Source organism: Rosa chinensis, chromosome 7 (assembly GCF_002994745.2).
Source record: "Rosa chinensis cultivar Old Blush chromosome 7, RchiOBHm-V2, whole genome shotgun sequence".
Taxonomy (NCBI): Eukaryota; Viridiplantae; Streptophyta; class Magnoliopsida; order Rosales; family Rosaceae; genus Rosa; species Rosa chinensis.
In genome coordinates this window covers 12,427,450-12,449,375 of record NC_037094.1, presented here as the reverse complement: position 1 = coordinate 12,449,375, position 21,926 = coordinate 12,427,450, and the positions used below count along the sequence as shown (strand labels likewise).

The 21,926-nt window shown below is 39.0% G+C and overlaps 2 protein-coding genes across 4 annotated transcripts; both read right to left on the bottom strand.

Annotated features, from left to right (window-relative positions):
• Positions 1-97: 97 nt before the first annotated feature.
• LOC112175787 (UDP-N-acetylglucosamine 1-carboxyvinyltransferase 1) lies at positions 98-4,166 on the bottom strand. 3 transcript variants are annotated; one of them, XM_024313528.2, is made up of 7 exons: positions 3,841-4,166; positions 3,623-3,710; positions 2,076-2,226; positions 1,662-1,946; positions 1,392-1,551; positions 919-982; positions 98-807 (listed from the first exon to the last, which is right to left on the bottom strand). In XM_024313528.2, exons 3-7 carry the CDS (start codon positions 2,124-2,126, stop codon positions 678-680), a joined length of 690 nt encoding a protein of 229 aa, XP_024169296.1. In that variant the 5' UTR covers positions 2,127-2,226; positions 3,623-3,710; positions 3,841-4,166; the 3' UTR covers positions 98-677. The 3 variants fall into 3 exon arrangements, with proteins under 3 accessions (XP_024169296.1, XP_024169300.1, XP_024169297.1); XM_024313532.2 differs by having other exon boundaries at positions 919-996; positions 3,841-4,165; XM_024313529.2 differs by lacking the exons at positions 3,623-3,710; positions 3,841-4,166 and adding an exon at positions 3,215-3,616.
• Positions 4,167-20,078: 15,912 nt separating this feature from the next.
• Positions 20,079-21,926, bottom strand: LOC112175789 (calcineurin B-like protein 7). Its single transcript, XM_024313539.2, has 8 exons — positions 21,739-21,926; positions 21,528-21,610; positions 21,294-21,353; positions 21,091-21,199; positions 20,958-21,010; positions 20,711-20,791; positions 20,501-20,613; positions 20,079-20,384 (listed from the first exon to the last, which is right to left on the bottom strand). The coding sequence occupies exons 1-8, from the start codon at positions 21,806-21,808 to the stop codon at positions 20,318-20,320; spliced, it is 636 nt and encodes a 211-aa protein (XP_024169307.1). The 5' UTR covers positions 21,809-21,926; the 3' UTR covers positions 20,079-20,317.

Sequence of the window (21,926 nt, the reverse complement as noted above, 5' to 3'; positions counted from 1 at the left end):
ATACCCCTCATTTTCGATTATGTTGATGATGATGAATTGATTATGAATTCCTGTTGTAAACCTAATGTTCACAAATCACAAATATTTGAACACTAAATAACAAAATGCAAATCGCCTTTTTATTTGTGCAAATTGATCATAGTCCACAAACTGGTTAATAATAACAAACCCCCGCGGCATCACACAGGTACCATTTCTAGTGTTTGAAAAGCAACAAAGAAAATAGATCAACGATGTGCAGGCACCTATATCTCCCAAAAACACAGCCTTGTCAATAGCTGAACTTGAGATCAATCTTGTGAATGGGCTTATATGGAGAAGGGTGATGAAGCCTTGAATGATCAATGATGTAGGTTCGGGGGTTTCCACTGTACAGCTGAGAAGAAACTGAGGACCTTTAACCTGTGACACTACTACTATAACCATCTTAGATTCTTCTTCGCTCTGATGTGTATAACCCCGTCACCTGTCTCACAACCCATTCTTAGCTTCGCTTTGAAACACGATATTTAGCAAGCGAAAGAGTAGTTTTGTCAAAATCCTCGTCAGTCACAATGGGTCCAGTAGTCCAGAAAGATAACAAATTATAATGGGAAGAATTATGAACTTGTTCCACTAGGAAGAAGCAGGGGCCGTTAATCTTTTGATATCGGCTCCCAGCATATGAAGTTTTGTATCTACATTCTCATAACCACAATATGAGCAACACCGCTGATCTCAGTAGTACCTTCTGCAGCCAATGCAGCTAATACCAATGATATCCCACCTCTGAGGTCAGTTGCAGCAAGGCAGGAACCAGACAAACCACTGCCAGCAGAATAGAAACCATTAGCACCATTTAGTTTACAATTGAAAAAAAGAGAGAGAGGTAAGAAAATAAATAAAATTAAGAGATATATTTTGAAGGATTTTGCTTACTTTCTATTATCTTTCCTGAAACCAGAGCAGAGCTTGCACAGACTTGAATTTTTGCTCCAAGCTTCTGCAGTTCGTTTACTAGTATAAAGCAGGGAACATGTATATAGGTCAATGCAAGTAGTATCATTTGTAACAAATATTATCATCTTTCCAGACAGAAAAGCAAAGAAGGAATGTCTATAAAAGAATACAGGGGATAAGAAGTATTTAATACTATCAAAAACCAATTATAAAAGAAAAACTGGAGACAGTATAAGGGTTTAGAACAAGACTGCACAACATAGATGTACACAACTTAATGCCTCATTATGTGTGTTTATTATGTATGTATGCATGTACACAGACACAAACATGCATGGACACATGCATACTATGTGGCTAATAGATCATGAACCCTCAATGATCCACACCTTTCATTGATTGAGAATCTGCATATATAATACATGCGAATGCACACAGTATATACCACATACCATGAGCCATGCGCTTTTCAAATAGACTTCTACAGGACTTAAACCAAGTGGTTAGCAGTGCCATTGTTTGCAGTTGAAGATCTGTAGGAAACCCGGGAAATGGCCCTGTCTTAACCTCAAAACCTCGCAAATTTTCACCACATTGAGACACTGCTGAAACCTGAAGTAATAATGAAATATACCACAGGATGAAATTAAATTACCACAAGAGGCAGATAGGCAAAGCAAACAAAATAGGACCAAAACTATTTATAAAACAATTTAACATACTTCCAAGGTATCATGAGAGCATTGCCTTATTTTGCAACCAGCGGCCAAGAGTTTTTGCATCAGACCGGAAACTTGGGAAGGAATGACTGGTGAAATTGAAATGAATGAGCGAGTAATAGCTGCAGCAAGCATAAATGTGCCTGCTTCAATACGATCAGGTGCAATAGTACATTTACAACCATGCAAATAAGATTTTCCCTTGATGACAAGCTTGTTGCTTCCTGCTCCTTCCACACAGGCCCCATTTTTAGTCAGAAATCGAGCAAGATCAACCACCTCTGGTTCCTGTGGGAAAATGTTGGCGAAAACAGGTCACTTAACAAAATCCACTAGACAGCAGACAATAACACTTGAGCATTTTCCATCATCATCACAATCAGAAATCAAAACTTCAAAGAGATTCACTAATCATACTCTGGCAACATTGGACAGTATAGTTGTTCCATCAGCCATACATGCAGCCATTAGAAGGATTTATGTTGCCCCAACGCTAGGGTAATCAAGTTGGAAACTTCCCCCAACTAATCCTCTTCCATTTAATGCATATGCCTGAACTCTGTCATCCCTGCGTATCACAGAAATTTACTTGATCAACTCATCTCACCATTCATAGACCATGTAAATAGTTGAATACCAATGCAATTGGCTAAACTTTACTATGGGTTAATCATAAAAACAAGTTTTACTGATTAAGGAAACAGTCAAGTCATATAGAATAACAGTCAGTAACAAACGAATTTGCCAAAGCTGCCATAGCTGAGATTAGCAATTTAATTTTGTAATTGACCTTATAACTGATTTGCGGTAATTTAACAACATAAATGTGCTTACATTATACCTTCAACCTTAAATGGCATCTTAGTATCTTTTCTAGACAAAAAATATATACAAGTGTAACTATAATCCGTCATCTCACACACCACCTAAACCAGAGTTTAATTCACGTGAACATTTAGCAAGTGGTCTCTCTTTTAAGAATGCACTAGTAGCACCGCATGGGCCATGTAATACGTAGCAAGTACAATGTAAGACATCGAAGATATATGAAATTAAAACATTGGTGGTTAAAAGAAGGCACTTTATCAATTCAAAACACAGAAGGAAGAATACAGAAATTATGTTAAATTTAGTGCGGCAACTCCCCTTGTACCTCCTGAACTCCTGTGAAGGAGAAATTTTACTCCTGCACAGGAAGAAAGGAGTCTAATAGCCATATCGATTCACGACTTCAATGTAATGAGCATCGGAGAAATTAGAAAAAAAGAAGGGGATTTTAACACCAAATGTTTTGATCAATGGTATAATGAATATCAAAGACCTAGCCGTTGCATCATCTAGTATCTAAACACTAGTAAGAAAATTTAGAACAGTGAACTCCGAGCACTACAATAGCAGCTCCTGACAAGAAAGTTGAAAATTATTGAAGATGGTGGACACTCGCTATATAAAATTGAAATCGTTCACAGTGAGATATGCCTTTTGAGACGGTTAACAGAAAAAGATATGCTCCGTAGGATGGTTAACAGAAAGAAAAATCATGAGAGGGTATGTACCGTATGTTATCATCATAGGATTCATAGCACATTCTGTCCCAATCTGCTGATTAATAAAGAAAATATGCTTTGCTTTGAGGGGAAAGAATACCTTCAAGAGATGAAATTTGTGACCTATCTACCACAGTAACACATCGTTTCATTCCTTACATGGGACTTGCGAGATAAAAAGAAGAACAACAGAAAAAGAAATCACCCCTCTAGTTTGTTTCCTTTACTGACTCATCATATTATAAGCAAGGTACTGCTGGATCTGACAATGAAAAAAAACTAAAATGGAAATAGCTTGAACAACAGCATAACCATCCATAACAGTATGAGTAAGTCAGTTCAAAATGTGCTATAGTTCTACACAATTTAGTTAGAAAATCGCACACCAGTGACCCACGCATATCATTCTACTCTTACCCCAATTCTTCTCAATCCCTGTTATAGCCATGGCCTTTGCAGAAATCGACGTGCACACCCTTCCGGTCACCCTATCCAGCCACAATAGCTGCAAAACCACACCAAATTCAATAAATTTCCACCAAACCCAAAACCCTAATTTGCAAAATAAAAACATAAAAACGAACCCAATCCCTCAACTCCACCAACCCAAAAAACCCTAATTCAAGAGCCCCTACCTTATTGCCATCGTCACCTTGCCTCCTAGTCTGCTACACAAACAATCGGATAGAAACTGAAGGGGGCTATGGCAGATCTGCAGTCTTCCGATGGACGCCCTACACGATCTCGCCTTTTTCTATCAATCTTCTCGATTTCCATGCTTATTCGTCAAGCCCAATAGCCGTTCCCTCTTTCAACACCAACACTCGAATCCAATTTCACCGGCGCTGTTGCAGATCTACGGTTTTTTTTGGTCGGCTTCGGTTTGGAGTTTAGGGTTCGATTTGGAGTTTGGAGGCGTCGAGGGTGCGTGAGAAAGTGAAAACTGAGAGCAGCCCTAATCGGAAACCCATATATGTCAAAAGCAATTAGGCTGGTAAAACTTTTTTAACCGAGCCAATGACTTTTTTTGGTTTCGGAACTGTACTGTCAGCGCGTGTACCCCACGCGATGTTAATGGACGGCAGGTGACCCTCACCTAGGTGGATAGCAGACGCTCCCCTCCTTTAGTCCAGGAACAAGAAGTTTGTTTCTTTTGAGAAAAAGAAGTTTGTTTCGTATTGCTTATTGGCTTATTATCTTCTGACCTCTGGACACCAATCTACCTATATCCTGGTTAACGTTTTCTGAAGCCAACATCATTTTCTCCATTTTGCCACCCACCCCTTCTTTATTTTCTATTTGGGAAAATTTCGTAAACAGTACACCAAGTAAAAACCACTAATAATTCTTATACACAAAGTTTCAAACCAAACATTTCGGTACACGAAATCTGAAACTCGACCCACTATCAGTACACGACGTCAATTTTTGACACCAAAATGTCCATTATGCCCTCAGTTTTTTTTTTTAATAATTTTTTTTTCTGTTATTTTTTTTCCTTCATTTATAAATGACTCGAGTCATTTTTTTTTCCCGTTATGCGAGGTGAGGAAGGCGGTGTTGGAAGCGAGGGAGTGAGCCCGGAAGAAGGAAGAAGAAAGAGATAAAACGAAGGGAAAAAAAAAAGAAAAAAAATTATTAAAAAAAAAACTGAGGGCATAATGGACATTTTGGTGTCAAAAATTGACGTCGTGTACTGATAGTGGGTCGAGTTTCACATTTCGTGTACCGAAATGTTTGGTTTGAAACTTTATGTATAAGAATTATTAGTGGCCTTTACTTGATGTACTGTTTGCGAAATTTACCCTTTCCTATTTTCAAAATGGATTAAATACTATTTACCTTTTTCAGCCACCCCTTCTTTATTTTCTATTTTCAAAATGGATTAAATATTGTTTACCTTTTTGAACTTAAACCCATTCATCATGTCAGTCCCTGAATTTCTAATTTTATCAAGACTACCGCTGAACTCCCAATTTCCATCAAGATTTTGTTTATTGCTGACGTGGCACGAGTCAGCAAGCAAAATACCGAAATTGGCCCTTGTGAACATTTTCCCTCCAATTAGCACTGATTCTCAAAAAACCCTACCCTCATTACAGTCCCCCCTAATACTAAAATTAAAATTGAATACACCCTTGATGACTTAATCTTCTCTCCATTACGGACTACAGGTACCCAAAACTGATTACAGCACCATCACAAATACTTGTCGAGAATACCCAACCCAAAATTTGAACTTTTAGGTGTGGCCTCAATGGCTGAGGCTGAGAATGAAGAGTGGGTCCCGCGTACGGAAGAAGGATGAGATGAAATCTCCCATTACAGTAAGTTCATGGTTTCGAATTTTAAGGTTATTTCTGGTTGGGCTAAATACTGATTACTACCCTGTAGTTTGGGTCTAAAATCAATTCAGTCCTTGAACTTCTAATTTCATCAAAAACACCCCTGCACTTTCAATTTTGATCTAATAGGTCCAATATATTAGTTTTCCGTTAATTGAGTCCGTTAACTTGCTGACGTGGCTCATATGGGGCCTATATTTTATGATGTGATGTTGAGGTGGTATGCATAGTCGGTTTAAGAGTGGGTCCCACTATTAGAAATCTATCAAATAAATTTTTTTAAACAAATAACCTAACTATAACTGGAACATACAACAGAAGATTCACGAATTAGACCTATTAGATTAAAATTGAAAGTACATGAGTGTTTTTGATGAAATTAGAAGTCCATGGACTGAATTGATTTTGGACATAAACCACAGGGTAGTAACTAGTATTTAGCCCTTTCTGGTTTGTTAGGGTTATGGGTTGAAAAATTCGATATTGGTTGAGAATTAGGGTTTCAAAGCACCCGATTTGGGGGTTTCGAGCTACGGTCTACAATTTAGGGATTGAAGCTAGGGTTTCGAGAGTGGGTTTCAAAGCTCTTGTTACGGGGGTTTCGGAGCTTGGGGGTTTCACAGGTAGGGTTTGGAAGGTCATGAATTAGGGGTTTCGAGCTAGGGTTTATAATTTAGGGTTTCGAAGTTCATGATTTGGGGGTTTCGAGATTTAGGGGTTTATACTTTAGGGGTTTTAGCTACGGCACTCAAAAAAAATTTGCATTGGCCATGGCACATTCCCATTGCAAAAGCTTCATTTGCAGTCGCAAAAGACCATTGGCGATGGCTCTGCGACGACAATGTTTCTGACATCGTTGGTGGCGTTGCCAATACTTACGACGACGGTATTTGGCCGTCACAAGAGTATTAACAACCGCAAACCATTTGCCGTCGTAAGATTCTTGCTACGGCAATTTACCGTTGCAACTACCAATGGCGACGCCACCAATCGCGACTGATATTTTTTGCCATGGCAAAAGGCTTTTGCAACGGCAAAATGCCATAGTAGGGGTATTTATTTATGAATAAAAAAAAATCTGGCATGCAAAATTTGTATGCCAGATTTTTTTTTTTGGATAAAAACTGTACAAAAGAAAATAAAGCTGATACAAAAGCCAAAGTTACATTTTAATTTTTCTCATGAATGTTACCAATACAAAAATTTATTGCTGCCCTGTCTGGCAGTTTAGCCACAAAAGTTCACCAATTATTACAGATTACAAGTAATGGTGGCCTGTTAAGTGTACATGATGGAAGTGGAGACATGCCCTTCAAGCATAATTCAGTTTCAGGGGCAACAAACTTTAACAGCCAACCATGACAAGCTTCAATGTACGCCTTCTAGGAAGAAAAGTATGATGCAAAGCAAGCACGCTAGTTTTGAAGTTCAGCTTCAAGCAGAACATGCCATGATTCTAATAAAGTGGAATTCCTGCACCACCAAAAAGATTACTTATATAGCAGATCATTTCGTAAGGTAGTCTTGTTGCAACATACCAAAAAAATGAGGAGGTATGCAAGCACTAGCGTAGCACTTCTACTTTTTCCCTCAAAGCAATGGACTAGAACCTTCCCTCCTGTTTCTTCAACATGATCAATAAACTCAACAGCTTCATCAAAGATGTTGGACATGTTGAAATCTTCACTATCACATATATGTTCAAAGAGGTGGGTAGTCTAATGAGGACAGTTCATGTAAAAAAATATGATGAGAACAAAAAATATAATGAGTTGATGAGGATCCCAAGAAAGACAACACTCACCAAAATATATACGACTAAGTAGACTAAATATTGGATATAAATAGTCACATAAACACACTCGTTTGTAGGGGTTGTCCCCTTGAACATGAATTCACTATACCACTATCAGAGAATATGTCTAATGAAGCAAACTTGAATTCTAGACGTACTCCAATAAGGGCTATGCTAGGTGTGACCTATTGAATTGATAAGAAGGTTTAAGGGAGAAGTGACTTGCTTTTTCTTTCATTCTATTTTGTTAAGAGATCTAAGAATATGCAAATGGCTTCTTGGAGCTAATATATCATGACATAACCTTCACATGGGAGATATGTAAAGCAATTAAAAAAAAATACCCTAAATGAAGATGAACCAATAATTGGGAAACAAATAAGAAACCACTTACAGAGAAGTTTTTGTACTCAAATAGATCAGGAAACGGAGAATCGTATCTGACTGTCCAATTTCATTGGAACAAAAACATAATATATGAGTGATTCCTAAGCGTTGTAGTGAGTCTACAGATCGTGCAGCAAGCGCTCCACCAATAAACAGGCTACTTATGATTCGAAGGCACAACATCTTCTCAACAACATCCATCCTGAGCAGTGTAATACATTTTTAACTGTACAAAAACAAAATTACCTTCAATTCATAAGCGTCAACTATGCCGTTATTGTCACTACCCTCAAAGAACCTAGCATTAAAATTGTTTTCCTGGCAAAGTTTGACTGCATCGCTCTTTAGCATTTCATTCCACTGTTCCAAATTCTTTGTTCATTTCAGCATCGACCTGAGCATTGTAATGTTAAAACTTAAAAGTTTGTAATAAGAAAGGACTCTATCACATAGCATGGAACTCACGCCTCCCAAAGAAAAACTCTTAAACCATTATCTAAATATATCTCCTTCTCTTGTCTGGTATACATGCAACTAAATTATCTAGTGTACTAGCAATTGTAGCAATACCAATGAAACCTTACATCACACACTAGAGAATAAGAACTACTGAGCAAGCAAGATTGCATGAATAAGAACACCAGTCCCATATCCTTACACCAATGTGCCTACACCAGTCCCTTGTCCCTACATCTTTCAGGATTATTAGGTAATACTGATGTAGTAAGATCAGAATAGAGAAACTTTGTCTTTGCCGTTTCACAGCTTGAGACTTTTTCCTTCCAGTCAGCCCTCAATTCTAAAATGAAATTCATTTTACCTTATAAATGCATTTACATTTTGTAAAAATGTTCTCTACCACACAGGTCCTATTTATAAATTGTAATTAGAAAGAATCACTTAAAACTAATAGCTCATTAGATCTATAAAGTAGAAAGAATCACTTAAAACTAATAGCTCATTAGATCTATAAAGTAGAAAGAATGGAAAAGGGTACCCACTTAAGAGATAAGCAACAGGTTGAGAGCAATTTAGACTTCTTAGATAGCAAAGAGACATTATATTGATTGGATGGCATAGCAAGTGGCTGAAATCAGATACTGGGAATCGCTAAGGAATTAGGGCCATTTAACGCAATTATACTTTTTTTCAGCCTGGCACAACAGTCCATTCCCAAAAATCCCCCAATCACTTTGTAAACCCAGGTTCAAAACTGTTACCTCTACCAAACCCTACAATCTATAGAAAGTAGGAAGCTTTACAAAAGTAGAGATCTTAAGGTGTTCAAACCCTAGATTACAAGGCTCAAACCATGAGCTTGACCGCTTCACACAGAACCCTTATTGTTGATTTGCTTGTGCATTTCACCAAATGAGTTTATCCTCTCTATATCACTAATCAAGCTCTTCACAAACACCGTCTTGCATCAAAAACAAAAAGGCAAACCATACGGAATCACCGATAATTTGCATTAACAAAATTCACTTTGCATTAACAGAAAAATGCAAGAAAGTAAATATCACACAAGCAATGACTAAAGCTTTCAATCCACAATGAATTAAATTATAGATAATTTCTAGTAGAACATAACTGAAAGCCTCAAACATAAAATTGAACACCAGTAATAACAAGAAGCCCAAAATAGAAACCAAGCCAAATGAGATTGAGAACTGACCGAGATGCGAACTTTCCGAGAACAGAGAAGAGAACACATCTGAGTTCAAGCGAAATTCCTCATGAATTCCGCTCGGACAGAACGAATCTTGCACGAATGACCTAGCCATTAAATTGGACGCATCTGAGTTGAATCAGATTCAAAGAGAAACGAATGAAGAGAAAGCCAAATTGAAATACCCAAAAAGAATAATCCCTGGATTTAGACCAACACAGTGGCCACCAAGTTCTGTGGTGTTATTTGTTGGGTTAGATCCAGAACGGAGAGGAAGAGAAAAAGGGTTGCGGTAGAGATCGAATAGAGATTGAGGGAAATAGGCTAGGGCTTTTTGATTAGAAAATATATTTAATAAGAGAATTGGGCTCGTAGCTGTTCTGTCATGCCACGACATTGTAGACGCAGTTGCCAAGTATGGAAAGTTTGCGACTGTAAACGTTCGCCGAAGAAACATAGGCTACTTTTGGCTACCCCATTGCCACGACATAGTAATTTAGTCACGATTATGGGGGTGCTTGAAGGCTTGACCTTGTCAAAATGCCTAAGCATCTATCAACACGATGCTCAAGTTCCAAACTGAGATATAATCTTGTTCTCTCAAAATCATTTATCTCAAACTCAGATTTCAAGTGTTCAGCGGTTTTCCTTAACTCTTTAAGAGCTTCTAATGACTATCATGTCTAACATGAACCGCGATAGAATCCAAAACTTGTTATCGAAACGTACGGGCATATCTCTTCCCAATCAAGTAGTCACTTTCATGAGAGTTTCAACCTCTTTGTAAACTCGGTCCGTGGTCTAGAGCCACTTGACTTGGGTAAATGAATTCCACCATGAACCTTCACCTATATTCTGTATCTAGATCCCCATAGAAATACGTAGTGACCACATTTGTAAGCTGCATAATCAGTTATTCGGAAACTATCAAATTGACAGGGTAGTAGAGTGCAATGACATCCATTACGAGAGAATATGTCTCATCGTAGTTGATTCCAGGGCGTTTTGCGAGAAGCCTTGCGCCATAAGGCGAGATTACCATCTCTTTTTCTCATCACGCTTTCTAACGAAGACCAATTAGTCAATAGATTTTATGTTAGGAGGTGTTGGCATCATTGGCTCAAAAACCTTCATCTTCGTTAGAGAATCTAACTTAACCTCGATCGCATTTTTCCATTTAGGCTAAATTTCTCTACGTTGGCATTCATTCATTAACGGAGCGTGGTTCGATATCATCGGACTCAACAAACTCATGCGCAATGAAATGCGTGACTACATTATCAATTATGATAGAGTTTATATCCCACGTCTCATAAACACTAGTGTAATTTTCATAGAGTTCTATATTCTTAGGAATAGGTTTTGACTTTGAGGCGTCCCCCAATGGTAACCATAATCCGGAAGATACTCATGAGATGGATTTTGAGTCTTGATGATCAAAGGATTGGAATGTGCCAAAGTATCCTTTGAACTCACGGGCCTCCTACTCATCCTAGCTGGGGCCATGGCCTGTAACACCAGAGTGCCACTCTCTTTGGAATTGGAGCCATGCCTACCTCTGTGTAGGGTGGCGCTACGTCCTCTTGTCGGGACGTCCTTCCTTGTAAGCATGTTTGCAGCAGATATGTATGATCTTGTCACTTTATTGGGGATCGAGATGAGTCATAGTGGGGACAGGCCACGACAATTCATGTCGTTCCTGCTGAACATCCGTGTTTTTATCTACCCCTAACGACGGGAAGACTGTCTCATCAAAGTGAGAACCCGCAAATCTAGAGCTAAGGAGATCGCCTAACAAGGGCATTAAGTGGCGGACGATTGTTGGAGTCTCAAATCCAACGTAGTTGCCCATTCGTCTGTAAGGACCTATCATAGAGCGCTGTGGCGGCGCAATTGGCACATAAATGGCTCACTCAAATGTGCGTAAGTACGATACTAGTACCCAGTCACTAGCTGTAACACAAAGATAGATTAAGTGGCCGTGTGTTGTAGACTAATTAACATAGCTACATGCGATATTGCATCACCCCAAGCGGATGTAAGGAGATTGGCACCCATTACCAATGTCTTGACTACTATCGTCGTCGTTTCCGTGAGACCATTTGGGTGTGTACATGGGAATATGATGTCCAACATCAGTCCTAATGCAATAACCATCGAAAGTCTTCAATGTAAACTCTCTAGCAATGTCAAATCCAATTGACTGAATAGGATGATCCAGGGAGTGAGCCCGTTGTTATATGGTATGTGCTAGGAGTGTAGTTTAAGAAGCTTTTACAAGTGGACAATGGCACAACATGTGACCAGCATGTTTGCATGTCAACCAACATCATGAGATATTTAAACTTCCGCGGGTTGGTTGAATCAATCCACAAAATCCCTACGGATCCTATGTAAGAACAGAATGAGTATTTTCATATTCTTTTCATGGGACGGTCTCAGTCCTAATTTCCTTAAGGAACGGGCTTTGTAAAACAAGCGAGGGGCCTTAGAAGCAACTATTGAGGATTTTGGTTGGGTCTGAGCGTCTGTAGTGCTAATAGAAGCAAAATGAGTGACTACATCACCCATCATGGCGTTGGAACCATGGAAAATGGCATTCATGGAGTCTTGGCTATAGGGAGAAGCATCCATGGCATCATGGCCATGGGTGGCACCATCTATGGCATTGTCAAAAGGGACTTGGGTGGCCTTACGGAGGCCCAGAATGGTGGCAGTGCCAGAAGCGACGGTGGCGGCGGTCGTACTTAGTCCATGAATCAACTTTTGATTCATGCTTCATTTTGCTCGAGCGAAAGGATGTCCATGTGAAGTGTTTAGTAGACGGATCATCATAGCATGACTAGGATGACCTATCCTGTTGTGACAAAGCCATTATGTGTCTAAATCCAAGAGATCTTATCTCATGACTTTATTGGATTTAATAGCTCGAATAGTGACATAGAGTCCACTAGAGAGACACATAAATTTCTCTAAGATGCGCCTTTGTTCGCAATCGTTAGAGGTATCACAAAGGAACTCATTTCCATGCTCTACATGCGTTTTCGCATGGAATCCATTGGCTCGAATAGCTCAATAAGGTGTATTTGGCCCTAGGAGCGTAGATAGCTTTTGCGACATCAATCAAAGTGCCATTTTGCAAGGGAACTTGGGCTATTCCATGTCCTGGAACTAATACTGATGGCTCAGCCATCGTAGTCACAAAGTCAGATATTCAAAATCAAAATTGAGTCATAATGAAAAGAACTCAAAATTTTATTCATAAGCCAACAGAGTACATCATTGTCTCTTAACCATTAGGAGAATCTAATCCAAATGCTAGCTAATGCAAAACAAAGGTAGTCGTCTAACTTGTTTAAGTAATTCCAACGCAAATGTGACCAGGTGAGTAGAGAGATGTCGGTGGAGCAAAGCTCGCTTAAATACCACTTATCTCAAAACCTTGCTAGACATCACATTTACGTTGAGTATGCCTACTTTGAAGAAAGACTAAACCATTGGCATTTACTACAAAAATAATATGGCAATTGCCTCTTATATCTCTTGGAAAAATAAAGACTTAAACAAAATTGGCAATCCATTGATCCCAGCTAGATTTGTAGTCTTGAACCCTTCACTCTAGATCATCTTGTTCCATATAGTGAGCTTCTCTTGCTTCACAATATGCTTTGTAGGCGGTGACAATTTTTTTACGAGCTCTACAAATGTGTGTCCAATGACCGGATACTCCACATCTAGAACATACATCTCTTGGCTTAGACTCCATTGATTAAGATGCTTTGAAAGCGTCATTTAGATGGCTCTTAGTGTTGGGGGCACCACCAACATGGCCAGAGGCGTTGCCTCCATCTCTCTTTCCACGTTGACCTCTTCTGTTCCGTGTTCTCCTATTTTGGCGGTTACCTTCCCAAGTAGAGCAATTATATGGACCAGAACATCTAGAAATATCCCTAAGATTAGGGTTTCGCTCTTAGCACCCCCCCTTAGGGGCGCGACTATAAATGGATTCCGGAATATGCTCTGTTTCCACGGATCTCGAATTATAGTTCTTCACAAGGATGTTGTCATGCTTTTCAGCGACATTAATAGCTCCAATGAGCTCATGAAACCTTGTGATCCATCCTGCATTAGCATCGATTCGATAGTTCTTAGCAACCATCAATGAAGTGACGGGGAAGGTAGAGAAAGTCTTCTCAATCAACGTTGCATCTGTGATCTCTTTACCACAAAATTTCATTATGGATTTAATGCGAAATGCTTCGTAGTTGTAGTCAAGAACTTACTTGAAATCACAGAAGCGTAGGCTATGCCATCTCATTTCTAGGTCAGGAAGCAGGGAGTCATGGACGTTGCCAAATCTTTCTTCGAGTGAGACCCACAACCTTCTAGGGTCTTCTTCATTCATACACTTGTACTGGAGCAAATCATCCATATGACGGGTTATTATGATGATGGCTTTCGCCTTATTTGCCTCTAAGGCTGCTATATTTGCTTCCAAAGCTTGAGCTTGCTCAACATTTATCACATCCTGGCTAGGCTCGAGAATTGTATCTAGGATTCCATCAGCCTTGAGATGCTGGCAGACACCATGAACCCACCTGTGATATCCAGAGCCAGTTGTTCCCAATGAAGCAAGATCAAATTTGTTCAGGTTACTCGTCCTGGAAGAGAACAAGAAATTAGGGTTATTTCCACAGCGGAAAAGGCTATCACGAAAACAATAGAATAAACTGAACATAGTCGCTTCCAAGAAATTAGGAATTTTCGAGCGTAGTTGCTTCTAAGAAATTTGTAGTCGATCATAACTTCTTAACAAACTCTAAGTTTGGAGGATTCTAAAAACTCCAAGCTTGGAGTAAGCACGAACCCCCACAATCCGGCTTTTGGTCTCCCCTATGAAGAAGAAATGGGGGTAGAACAAGGGAGGTTGCAAGTCCCCGTGAAAAGAAGAAAAAGAATGAAAACTTTAAAAACGGGAGCTTTTAGAAAAGTTCACCTTGAAAAGTTGCCGGAACTCTTGACCGGAAAAGTGGTTGAAGATGGCCGGAAAAAGGTAGCCTGGGGTAGCAAGAAAAATGGCCGGAAACAAGTGGCCGGTGGTGGTGGCCGGAGCTAGACTGGGTTGTGCAGGGCCGTTGCAGAGGCTGTGCAGGACCAGCAGGCAATCTGTCGGCAAGTGCTGTGTAGGGGCTAGGCAGGCCTTAGCAGATCTCGGCAAGGCTGCGCATGGGTCTCGGCAGGTGCAGGGGCCTCGGCAGGGTGTGTAGGGATCTCAGCAGGTGCTCGACAGCTACGCGGCAGGTGTCGACAGATGCCGATTGAAGCAGGCACAGGGGTGCACAAGTGTCGGCAGATGTGTGCGGGGCTCTCGGCAGGCAATCGGCTGGTCTCGGCAGGACTTGGCAGGTTGTCGGCAGATCTCGGCATTGCCTCGGTAGATGTCAGCAGGTGCTTGCAGGGAGCAGACACATGACAAGGGCCGGTTCGATTTTTCTCTTTGGCCAGTTCAGGTTGTTTCAGGCCGGTTCCGGTGGTTCCGCTGCCGGTTCTGGGTTTCTTAAGGATAGGGCTTCAATATGTGGAGCGGTGGATGCTAGGATTTGAAGGATACAAAATTAGGGTTTCAAGGTTAGGGCTTCGTGCTGATAACGTGTTTTAGAGAAATGAGAATTGAGAGAAAATCGCTGTGTATTTTCATTGATAATAGGGGCCTCTTTATATAGAGGATTACAATGCATAGAATCCGAATCATACAAGGAAATATAATCATACATTGAATAGGAATATCTAGATTCTTCTAATCAAACCCTATTACCACTAGGTCAAGTAACATAGAGTTTGGGTCAGACACATAATAGAGATTTACTTGAACAATTATTTATTTTTTTATATATTTTTAATTTTTTATACTTTTTTTTTTAAAAAAATTTTATACAAATGTTAGAAGAGTAAAAAGATCGTAAATGGTGGATCTATTTTCGCATATACAATCTTTAACTTTTGAAATGGTGCATCAACTTCTCCTCTCTTTCCTCTTATAAAATCATGTCTTGTTATTGACCGTCACATGTTAATTCACCAACCATATGATTAGTCATGCGACTTAAAACTAATAAAGTTAATCCTGAAAATGAAAAAAAAAAATCAAAAGTGTTTGAAAACTAATCTTTATACTTATATTAATATATATACGCCCATTCCACTAAGGATTGTCCTTTTGTAAAAAAAATTTAAGAGATCATTGGCGACAATGGTGAGACTCACTTTTCAATCACATATTAGCATTTCGACCGTTTAATTATTAGGATTCCATAAATAGATCATTTTTGCAAATTTTCAGCCAAATTGATGACTGCTAAGATGTCGAACTAGATTAAATCATTGGACGAACCAAAACTGTCTAACTTGAACTGTTCATGTTTATAATTGTATATCACACTTATGGATGTTTTAACGATTATCAATTTGGCCGATGAAGGCGTGGGTTGATGTTGTGCCTGAGGCTGAGACCGATGGAGGATTCATTATGATCCACCCGGAGCCATTGCCATACATATATTTGTGGCTGATGCCTTTCAATCAACTGGTACCAGTGTTGCTACCTCAGACACCACTACTCCTGCAGTAGCTAATGCTGCCACATCAGAGACCATTGTTACTTGGGAAGTCGTCGTTGATGCTTCAGTAGCCAAGGTTGACCCCTCAAAGCCAACAACCGAAGAGTGATACTTTACTAATTTTAGTACTTTATTTGAAGTAGGACTACACTCCAATAAACCATGTGTGGTGGTTGCAGTTTTTTTTTTTTTTTTAATTAAATAAGAGATGAGGCGATATTAGCTCATCGGAAGTAGGCAATTTAGAGAACAAGTCCCATCCTCAAACCTGGTGTAGGGTCTACCACACTCAAGGAGCCCACCGCCCGTCCCCTCTTTTTTTATTAATAATAAAGCAAAATACAAAACAGAGAAGGGATGACAAAAGCCAAACCCCAAAAGTACAGATATGAGAAAGAAATAAAAGATGGAAAAAATAAAATTCCATCTTTGGAACAGAGAGAAAAAGAAGAAATAAACTCTAGCTAGGGAGCCCAAATCAACATCAAGAAGAAACACGAGAATAAGGGAACCCCTGGTCATCCATTCTCAAGTATGGAGAGATCTCGGGTGGAGGCGAGGCATGCCAAATTAGAGACAAAGAAGCCAAACCCAAATTTGTTAACCTATCTACCACAAAATTGCCTTCGCGAAGAACATAAGAGCAGTGAAATGTCATTGATTGAATGTGAGATAAACAATTCAACCAAGCAATGCGCAGTGGCCAAGGAGGTGCAAATGAGATAGAGGAAATACATGCAAGAACACTCGTTGTATCACTCTCCAACCAAATACAATGCCAACCCATTCGAAAAGTAATCTCTATACCAATTATAACTCCCATCAACTCCATAAAGAAAGCTGATTGCTGACCCAAACCTTGACAATAACCTCCAACATATTGACCATTCGCAACCTGAAAAACACCACCACAAGCTACAGGGCCAGGATTGCCTTTAGCTAACCCATTAGTGTTAAGTTTAATCCATGGAAAAATAGGGGGATGCCAAAGAACAAACTGCGGAGCAACTGATTTTTTAGAAACTGGTTGGATTCCCAAGTTCACTAGCAACTGAGAGTCCAACACACCGCGGGAATAACCAGGCAAGTGAGGAGCAGTAAACCGCAACAAATATTTAATAGAGCGAAAACACACATAAGAGAAGGCCTCTTATTATTAAAACAAAGTTTATTACGTGTTTTCCAAAATCCAAATAGCCATGAAAGCAAACAGACAGCCCGCAAGCCATAAATTTTTTAGTTGAGGAGAAAACAGTTTACCAACAATTATACTCCATAAATCACCAATTGAGCCATCAGTTGGTAAAGAAGTATCAAAACAGCATGACAACGATTGCCAAACATGCTGAGCAAAGGAACAAATAAATGAGTTGAATCCTCAATAGTAAAAATAATCACACATATTGTAATTTAAGCTTTGTTCAGATTAGAGGTGGCAAACGGGCTGCTAAGCACGAGCACGGCAAGGGCCCGGCACTCTTAAAAGCGGCCCGGCACGGCCCAAGCCCGTTAGTGGCCAGGCACAAGCCGAGCACGTTAGAATAACGGGCTGGATTGGGCCTAGGAATATTTACCCATTGGCCCGGCACGGCCCAAGCAAGACATATTATGGGCCGGCTCGTTACAAACACAAAATTTCATTTTGTTTTTAAAAATATTAAAAAACTACAATGATGAGATTTGAATTTTAGACCTCTTTATTTAAAATCTCATGACAATTCCACCAATACTATTTCTTTTATGTTGTCAAAATAGTGAAATAAAACATTATATCCTTTTTTTTTAGTAAAATGAGGTCTTTTATTGAAATTGAAAGATTACAACGATACCAGGCCAATAGGCGTAAAAAATAAAATAAACAATACGAAAGGAAAAGATGCAAAAATTGCATATGAAATACAAAGAATTAAAAATGCAAGAGCAGCAGCGTCGAAACGCAGCGCTGATTTTACACTACGGATTGCAGCCGTGTAGTGAATTGAGTAGTAGGTGGTTTGATTACCCATTGAACTCCAACGCTCAATTTGACAAAAATCAACTTGGCGCCGGAATGAAGGCACTCTCCCACCTAAAGATCGAAGCCGGCCAAGGGTGTCAGATCGAACATGGCCATGTTGGCAAACGATCTTTCACGAACAGGTACCATAAGCTTGGGTCTCAAATCCAATACCAATAAACAAGAGTCCCAACCCAATTTAGCAACTGATATGCAGCCCACCAAAGATAGTGGGCCATATACCAAGCCCAATCTCCACCCGGATCCCAAATCCAGACCCGTGTGCGAAAACCACCTAGATCCGGATTTGGAACCTTCTGCCGATCCACCATCGTGATTCCTGATGGCCAGTCCACCACCACCGCCGGCTCGATCCCGGATCCCCAACCCACCATCGACTTGGAGAAGTCGAAGAGAGAGTATGAATCAACCTGCACAAACAAAACATTATATCCTTGTCTTAACATAAGTATTTTTCCTAAATATTAAATATATGTTTATTAATAAAGACTAATCTCATCATAATACAACTATAGAATGAAGAAAAGAATAATATGATATTAAATCTTCATTATATTAATAAAGATTAATCTCACAATAATATACTAATTAAGAACAATATATTTTGAGTTATTTTTTTCTTTCTTTTTTTCTTATAGTTGAATATAAAAAATTATTAGAAAACTAATCTTAAAAAGCTAATATTAAGAAAAACATTGTAAAACTTAATATATTTTAATTTTCTAAATAGTTAAATAAAATTAATTTTTATTTGTTCAAATTAAAATTTTAAAATCGTGTTTTTAGTAAGTAGGCACTAGCACGGCCCGTTTATTGACCCGACACTAGCACGGTCCGGCACGATATGAGATCGGGCCATGGACCCGACTGGGCTTAATGTTTAAGTAAATGGGCCGGCAAGATAATAAATGGGTCGGCTGGCCCGACCCGTTGGCCACCTCTAGTTCAGATAATAAAATAGCTTCGGAAAACATGCATGACCAGTGGCACTAAATATCGATGTTGATATTTCCACACTTTACTTTAACTTCAATATTCGGAACAAAAAAAAGAAAAAAGAAAAAAAAAAAAGAAAAAAGGAGCCATTACTTGGAGGGTTTTGGTGGTAATTGATATCGACACGAGGGACACGAGTGACTCGTTTCTGGCCAGTCGACAATACAAGCTCCATGGTAAAGGTGTGAACAAGGCAAGCGATAAATCAGTTTATCAACACCACGTTCTGCAAGGCTCCATACAAATAACACAAGTCGATGAAATAGCTTCTAGTTCTAAACTATCAAATTGCACTTTCTCCAAGCTCTAATGATGATTTAGTTGCAGAAATAAATTTGACCCAATTACGTACGCCATGGTCTACCTCGATAATGTTCACAAGAATAGGAAGCTTGGGGACGGCCACTTCAAGCACCTCAAGTATATCTACAATGATAGCCCGCTGGCTATCTTCTGGGACACCCATGGCGGAAAGTCTCCTAGCTACCAAGGAACTCCGTATACTTACTCTCTTCAGATAGTAGACCGTCACGATAACCAGGGTGAGGGACTAGAGATGTTGTAATAGGTCTGATTTGTAGAACACCCATTGGATTGGAATGTTGGTACCAAAATAGATGGGGAGGGTTCGACATGGTTCTCTTTGCGACGCTAGTGTGCAAACATAAAATCTATCTGGAGGCATGGCACTGATGAGACTTACAACTAATGGAGAATGGAGGAGATGTAGTTCAAAATATGATCATTAGTAAAAATCCATAATAAAACTCTCGAGTACTTGTACATGGTATGTGTCAATCCTTACTCAAAGTGAAACTGGACACAATAATCCGGAAATTGAATCTAATCCTTATTTCAGAAGAACAAGACAACCTTGGGATTCATTAACAATTGGATTAGACATAGCTTTTTACATAATGTACGTACATTTCGATTTTACTAATTTTTTGAGACGATCTTGTATAGGGACCTAGACATTTTACAAGGAATGTCTAAGAACGTAATCACAAGAAATTTTCCGTCCTATAGAACCTATCCTCATTAATGTGCCTTGTGATCAAAGTATTAACATTGCCATCGAAACTTAATCATCATGCATTCTCATGATCTCATGCGATCAAGTCATTTACAGGATATATATTACCATATTTGAAGGACCAAAATTACGTCCCTCTTCTCGTTTTCTAAAATGAGTCGAAGATTCTTTTTCGTTCTCATAGATACATGCATTGGAATTTTGTCTGCTGGTGCTAATTACATTCACTCAAATGGGTGTGTCAGCTGAATTAGTACTTGGTGTCATCTTCAATGTCTGATCTCAGCACAAAACTATGAAAAGCAGTTGTGATGTCCCTGCATTAGATCAAAAATTACACCAACAAAAACAGTTAAACATAGCTTTGTGATGGTTGTAATGAAATGGAACATGCGGTACATTCTGTTAATATATGGACTAAATGGGGAATTACTTGAGGTATGGAATTGTCATGTTCTTCAATAAGGATGGATTTTGATCCACGAGTTGGTTCCACTCTTCCAGATCAATCTTTCCATCTCCATTTAAATCCGCTTCCTTGAATGTCTATGAAGTGAAATAGCAAAAGGTGTACTTAATTTTTCCACTATCAAGACAGATAAATGATTAGATATAGCTAGCACCATCTTGTATGGCTTAATACCTTATCAAGAATGGCTTCAACAATGTCGTCAGATAAGATCAAGTCTGACTCTTTCAGAAGCGCCATAACCATTTCTTTGACCTATCAACATGTAAGTACAAAAGCATGAGTGCTTCATGTGTATATATCTATTAATTAAATCAAATGCCTGATGTTGAAAATTTGAAATAAGATCGGATATATATGTTATTATCTAGTCAGGAAATACTAGGAACTAGAATTTAAGTGTGATTTGAATATTTGATACCTCATCGCGTTCAATGAATCCCGTCTGCCATATATCGTACAAGTGAAATGCAACTGCCACACCACACCAGTTCATGTCAAGTCAAGATACAACAAATACACAGAGTGAAATGAAAATATCCAAAATTGCATACATGACACTTTTTCTGCTCTTGGTGCTTCAGGGTGGAAGACACTTAGACATTTAACAAACTCTTCGAATTCTATTACCCCGTCGTGCTTTGAATCAAACATGTCGAAGATCTATTGGGATAAACAAGGCCTAATTAAGTTGTTAGCACTCATGCTCAAGGTAATTGTACGTTATTGTCAAACTGAAGTAAGGGAGGAAGCTCACCCTGTCTGCAAAGAGACTCTGTGTTTTGCTGTTCCTGAACAATCCGAGCTGAAACTCTTCCTGAAATCTTACATGTATGTAAATTAGTATAATTTAGAAGGTCAATCTTCAATTATCAATTTGAATACTGAAACAACAATTTAATAATTAACTTGTAATGCAGTAAATGGAGAAGCAATATAAACGATATATTTAAGGGTTTCTGACTAGAAGATCGACCGACATGAAACGTACTTTGCTTATAAGCCCATCATCGACTATAGAACTGCTTAACTTCCTGAACAGCTCATACAAATTTTCTATCTCATTCACCTTGACTGCAAAACCCAAGGATGTAATAATGCAAAGAATTACTCTTATGTAAGTATATTCCAACTAATATAATGAGGTCACGCGAACCCAAAATTGATAAGTTGCAAACGAAAATAGATTACTGGAAGCTTACAATAGGTTTGAGAAGCAAGAACAGTTGAGTTTTCACATTCAAGTCTCTGCTTCATGCAGACACAGCCCATCAGGCTTTGTCAGTACTAATGTGAGAGGCTGTTGGGATTTATGTACGTGTACAATGTGACTTAAAATGGGGGGCTAAATTGGGAAACATTCAACTTCTGAATTTGAAAATATTTATGA

What these genes read in the sequence shown, in the direction of transcription:
- LOC112175787 (XM_024313528.2), bottom strand. Translation starts at nt 2,126, where the DNA reads ATGGCTGCATGTATGGCTGATGGAACAACTATACTGTCCAATGTTGCC. An exon ending in TACTGTCCAATGTTGCCAGA is followed by an intron (nt 1,947 to 2,075) that starts GTATGATTAGTG and finishes ATTTTCCCACAG; the next exon opens with GAACCAGAGGTGGTTGATCT. An exon ending in TGAAAAGCGCATGGCTCATG is followed by an intron (nt 983 to 1,391) that starts GTATGTGGTATA and finishes AACGAACTGCAG; the next exon opens with AAGCTTGGAGCAAAAATTCA.
- LOC112175789 (XM_024313539.2), bottom strand. Translation starts at nt 21,808, where the DNA reads ATGGGCTGTGTCTGCATGAAGCAGAGACTTGAATGTGAAAACTCAACT. An exon ending in AGAGTCTCTTTGCAGACAGG is followed by an intron (nt 21,200 to 21,293) that starts GTGAGCTTCCTC and finishes TTATCCCAATAG; the next exon opens with ATCTTCGACATGTTTGATTC. An exon ending in TTGAAGCCATTCTTGATAAG is followed by an intron (nt 20,614 to 20,710) that starts GTATTAAGCCAT and finishes TTCACTTCATAG; the next exon opens with ACATTCAAGGAAGCGGATTT.